At 40.4% G+C, this 6,000-nt stretch overlaps 1 protein-coding gene across 2 annotated transcripts in view; it reads left to right on the forward strand.

The window, feature by feature from the left end:
• The window catches only part of spats2 (spermatogenesis associated serine rich 2), a 111,160-nt gene extending 105,404 nt beyond the window's left edge, over positions 1 to 5,756 (forward strand). For both annotated transcript variants that reach the window (XM_078534570.1, XM_078534571.1), the window contains exons 12-13: positions 1,405 to 1,610; positions 3,161 to 5,756. In XM_078534570.1, coding sequence (XP_078390696.1) covers positions 1,405 to 1,610; positions 3,161 to 3,529 — 575 coding nt within the window. In that variant the 3' untranslated portion in view covers positions 3,530 to 5,756. The remainder of the gene's footprint in view (positions 1 to 1,404; positions 1,611 to 3,160) is intronic.
• The last annotated feature ends 244 nt before the right edge of the window (positions 5,757 to 6,000 follow it).

A 6,000-nucleotide genomic window follows, 5' to 3' on the forward strand; every position in this document is an offset into this window, starting at 1 on the left:
GATGGCAAGCTGTAACTAGTGGGGTGCCACAGGGCTCGGTCCTTGGACCCCAACTATTTACAATCTATATTAATGACTTGAATTCAGGGATAGAAGGTACTATAGCTAAATTTGCAGATGACACCAAAATAGGTGGGAGAGTAAGTTGCAATGAAGAAATAAGAAATTTACAAATGGATATGGACAGGTTAGGTGAATGGTCCAAAATTTGGCAGATGGAGTTTAACGTGGATAAGTGTGAGGTTATCCATTTTGGTCAGAAGAATAAAAAGGCGACTTATTATTTAAATGGAGAGAAACTTCAGTATGCTTCAGTGCAGGGGGATCTGGGTGTCCTCGTGCATGAATCGCTAAAAGCTAGTATGCAGGTACAGCAGGTAATAAGGAAGGCAAATGGAATTTTGGCATTTATTGCTAAAGGAATAGAATATAAAAATAGGGAAGTGTTGCAACTGTACAAGGCATTGGTGAGACTGCACCTGGAGTACTGTGCACAGTTTCGGTCCCCTTGATGAAGGATGTAGTTACATTGGAGGCGGTTCAGAGGAGGTTCACTAGATCCAGAGATGCGGGGCTTGTCTTATGAGGAGAGATTGAGCAGTTTAGGCCTATACTCACTAGAGTTTAGAAGGATGAGGAGATCTAATTGAGGTATATAAGATGCTAAAGGGGATAGACAAAGCAGAGGTGGAGTGGATGTTTCCCCTTGGGCATTCTAGAATGAGAGGCCTTAGTTTTAGGCTAAGGGGTGGTAGATTTAAATTAGAGATGAGGAGGAATTACTTTTCCCAAAGGGTCATGAATCTGTGGAATTCACTACCTCAGAGTGCAGTACGCTGAATAAATTTAAGGAGGAGATAGACAGATTTTTAATTAGTAATGGGTTGAAAGATTATGGAGAGAGGGTGAGAAATTGGAGTTGAGGCCAAAATGAGATCAGCCATGATCGTATTGAATGGCGGGGCAGGCTCGAGGGGCTGAATTGCCTAGTCCTGCTCCTAGTTCTTATGTTTTTATTCTCAGGTGACGAACTGGCCAGGCAGAAGCTACAATTTCATGCTGTTTTTGTTTATACATACCAACAATTGATAACGTGTCCACAGCTCAACAAACTGTTTGAACACAACATCACCACTGATGATTTAAGTATTACTCTCAGACCTAGTAATGTTGCATTTGCTCACTCAACTTTTCAAATTGGGCGCTTTTAGCACGCAATGTTGCTTGCCTGTCTGACATTCTGAATAATTCCCTTTACCTCTGCCACATTTTACCTGGAGGAGGAGGGAAGGATTATCAAGTGTTTCACATCTGGTTTGTGGACTGCACCCCTCTAAAGGCTATTCCAAAGTAAAGTAATCCTGCCCATTGTCTTACTATGTATTTTTTCTCTGTTTTATGCAGTGTCTCATCCCAAGAATAATTACTCTGCCAGATCAAGATGTAGCTCTGTGTCGTCTATGTCTGTAACAAGTCGGAGTGATGTTTCAGCTCCCGACTATGCTTCAGACCCCAGCCTTACTAAATCAGTGAAGAAGAATCCATGTTCTGGAGACGTTTCCACTGCTACAACTAACTCTGCAAACCAAACTTGCCCATCAAATCGACCGGTATGAACAGCTAATGCTCTCTTTCCACATATTTTCCACACTAAAAAAAATAGTTTTTGTAATCCAAGTAATTCTATTCTTGTTTGATTAGTACATTGATGTGAATAAAACTCACTCAGAATTACATGTTATGCATGAAAAGAACATCTCCCCAATGTCAAGTAATCAGCTCTTGATTAGGTGAGTTCACCACTTCTGCTTGATGTTCCCCGGAACAACTCGAAGTGAATTGCTACCCAAGGTGGAGTCAATTCAGACAAGGCTTATGGGCTTCCTAGTGGTAGAGTTAGAGAGGCTAAGGAAGATATTTGTCAGTCTTGGTAGGATGCATGAATGTGCATTAGAAACAGATGTTCAAAATTTAAAATGTGAACTGCTTTCTCAAAAAAATTACAATAGTTTACCTGTAACTGTTGCAGTTGTATGTGCAATATAACTGATCCTGAAGACTAAAACTTTATGCAGCTCACCTACCCCACCCATTCCTCTCCTAGTTGATATTTCAACAATTTATTTCTTTGCATGCTAGAGCATAGTATATAGATAGTTACCTATACTAGATGCCAGTCACCTTTGTAAATTCGTGGTCTACCTTTTTTTGTTTACCAGCTCTACCTCACCACCACCTCTCTTCAACTCCTCCACTGTCGCTAAGTTATCAGACTGCTTAACCAACATCCGGTACTGGAAGAGCAGAAATTTTGTCCAATTAAAAACAGTATTGGGAAGACAGAAGCCATCGTTTTTGGTCCCCACTCCAAACCTTGTTCTCTAGCTACCAAATCCGCCCCTCTCCCTGGCAACATTCTGTTTGCAGCCTTGGTTCACATTTGACCCCAAGATGAGCTTTCAACCTCATTCATGTCATCACTAATACTGCCTATTTCTATCTCCATAACATTGCCCAACTTTGCCCATCTCAGCTCCTCTGCTCTTGAAACCCTCATCCATGCCTTCATCACCTCTAGTTTAGACTATTCCAAATCACTCCTGACTGGTGTCTCACATTCTACCCTCTAAACTCGAGGTCATCCTGCCCTTGTCTTAACTTGCACCAAGTCCTGTTCCCCTATCACCTCTTATGCTTGCTGGCCTATATTGGCTCCCGATCAAGCAACATCTTGATTCTCATCCTTGTTTTCAGATCGCCTCACCCCTCCCTATATCTGTAATGTCCTCCAGCCCCACAACCCTCCAGGATATCTGCACTCCTCTAATTCTGGCACCTCTTGTGTATCCCCGGTTTTAATTGCTCCACCATTGGTGGCTGTACCTTCAATTGTCTAGGCCCCAACCTCTGGAATTCCCTCCCTACACCACTCCACCTCTGTACCTCACACTCCTCCTTTACGACACTGCTTAAAATCTACCTCTTGGACAAAGCTTTTGGTCATCTAACCTAATATCTGTTTATGTGGATTGGTGTCATATAATCATGGAAAACGAGCAGAATTGCATACGACTAAGAAACAAAAGAGGCTGCACTGGGGATGTCATGAAGGAAAAACAATGAAGTGAATCTACTAATTGTGTTATTCTACCTTAAAAAGGTGCCCCATGGAAATAGGAGAGCAAGTTACCGACCTCGAGAGAATAGGATAAATGGCCCAAGCCACTTTGGAAGGAATGAATATAGGAATCGGTACCGGAATGGACCCAGGAATTACTCTGACACTCGATACAACCCACAACCTGCATCCCGTGGTTTTACCACTGACAAGAACCAAATCTCTGATACTCGATACAACCCACAACCCGCACCTCGTGATGTAACCACTGATAGGAGCCAAATGACAGCTTCTAATGACACAGCTGCATCTTCTGCCCCCAGGCAGTCCACCTTACCACTTCCTCCTGCCAGCACCCTGCCTCAACGTAGGCCAAGGTCAAGTGGAAATGAAACCCCTGTGAACTGCTGAAAGCTTCTGACGTCCAGTAACATGCCAGCATCCCAGCTAGACATGATCAAACAAAAATGGGTTTACATTCACCTTGTCTGTGCCACCAGTGATTTGTCTTGAAATCTTTTTTTTTCTTCTCCTTTTCCTGGTTTCTAGATCAACTTTTCCATAAGTTTTTAAATTGATAGTGTCTATCTGTTTTTCATCTCTTCTGGAAGAGGGAGCAGCACTTGGCTGTACCTTAGACATGTTATTTAAACATTGTTGTCTGGTTTGTTATGGTTAAATCAATTAGCTTTACTTTAAACACTAACATTTTTCAAGAGATCACTACGCATCTCAAACTGTTAGGAACGAAAGTGCCTTCGACCGATAGTGTTCGTCACAACCACTTAACTATCCCAGACTACACTTAAAAATAAAACTGAAAGGACCAAAGACCTTCAAAGTTATCATTGTGCTAGACATCACTATCTAATTGTAACAGGGCACAAATATGATGCTTTCTTTTGTTCTCTATTTGGATGAAACTGTTTTTAGTAATGAACTGCCTGAAACCTGTATTTTGCATGCTGAAGATGACAACATGCTAACAGAATGCCAGAACTTCAGTATCATTTCCTATTTGTCAGGCTGCATTCACAAAATGACCAGCAAAGGTGCAAAGTGGTATCCTATTATATTGACATTGCAGTTACAGTTTGAATTCAGAGCCAGGGCCTGGCTGATGGGAAACATAACGCAACTTACTCGAGGAGTTTGTCTGCTTCCTTTAGTCAGTTCTGGCCATGACATCAAATTTACATTCTGAAACCTGTGTCAATGAGAAGCTGAAATCACTTTGCACCAATGTTAAAATTTGTAGTGTAAATGCAGAAGAACTGATGCAAAGTTTTAGTGGTATCTGTGCTGCTGAATTAACTTGTACTTGCTGCTGCTCTGTTACTCCCAGAGCTGTCCCAGAAGAGAAGTTCACTTAGCTCTGAAATGAGTGAATCTTTCAGTGCTGTCTGAGGTGATCCTGAATTCCCTCCTAAAGTAGGTTTTGTATGTCAAGGTTGCAGGATGTAGTGTGATGCCACTAAATGTCTATGATGCACCCCTTAGAAAATAATCTGCTGGTCTGAACATGCCTTTGATCTAATGCATTCCAGATCTAAGGGAAATCAAACCATAAGTGACTGCATGTAAACAGGACCAAAGATTCCAAACAATATCGTCAGCAGTAAACCAGTAAAAGCATAAAATGGAAGATATTTACAGGAGACTTTGTAAATGGATGCCTTTTGGAGCACTGGTCAACTTTGACCCGTAGATTTTTTGCTGTCCTGTTTTGAAAAAAATATTCTTAAAGCCTTGATCCCATTTTTAAATTTTCTAGATTGCCTACTTATTCTAAGTAGCAAAGTTCCTAGCTTGTTTGCTTTGATATCTGCATTTTAGTAGTAAATGATTAGAACTATGCCTGTAATGATGATTCTGTAATTGAGAATGAGAAGTGAAGCACACAGAACAGCTAGTGTATTTTTAAACAAAGATAACACCTGTGTTAAAATACAGTATCTTTCAAAATTGAGTTGAAAGTGTGATTTTGTTTCCTCATGCTGACGTCTGAATACTGACAGGAAAAACAAATGAATAAGTTTCAAAGCATTCATTTGTATCAAATGCTGTTTTACTACCTTCTAGTTTTATGCTTTTCTAGTGTTCAGATCATTACAAAAGTTGCAACGAAAGGAAAGGCTATGCAGCCTTTTGGATTCATATACACAGTCCACTCAGATCATTGGTGCCCAGCCCATATCCCTTTTATTCTCTACTGAAATCAAGAATCTTAAACAATTTATTTCATTTGAAAGTTTCAACTGTGTTCACATTCAGTGCACTAGGTGGAAGTTGTTATATTAAGGATTATTGTAATTAACCCCTAAACTTTAATTTGGAGACAAGGGATCATGTCAGATTAACTGAGCATATTTCTGGTAGTACAGCAGTAAAATGCTGGCTACCCAGGACCAGATCAGTTGTTGAAAGGCTATGGGAGTAATCCATTTTTCAATTTGTTGATTCTTATTTACATGACTGAAACTGAATCCTCCAAACTATGGTATGTTGGTGGCATGTTGGTACATTATGGCTGCATCTCAGGCAGTAGAATTGCTGTTCCCTCTTAATGCAAGTCTTTTCCTGACATATGTCATGTATTTAAAATTTAGTTGATAAATAAAGCAGTATTCTAACCTAATCCTTGTGAAGCTGTGACTTTTTCCCTCTTTAAGTTACATTGAGTCTGGTTGAAATACAAAGCAAGACTATATGCTATCCTTATGGAGAGTGTTGTCCCTGGACATGACAGTTCTCTATTACTTAAGTTCATTCCTTGGAGTGTGGAATTGCAAATGAGTAGAGTAAGTGCATTTGCAAGATGGTAAGCCTATGTTGTTTTGTCACATTAAAACTGATGTTGACTTAATCTTCCTGCTGTCACT

Source organism: Cetorhinus maximus, chromosome X (genome assembly GCF_964194155.1).
Source record: "Cetorhinus maximus chromosome X, sCetMax3.hap1.1, whole genome shotgun sequence".
NCBI classification, from domain to species: Eukaryota; Metazoa; Chordata; class Chondrichthyes; order Lamniformes; family Cetorhinidae; genus Cetorhinus; species Cetorhinus maximus.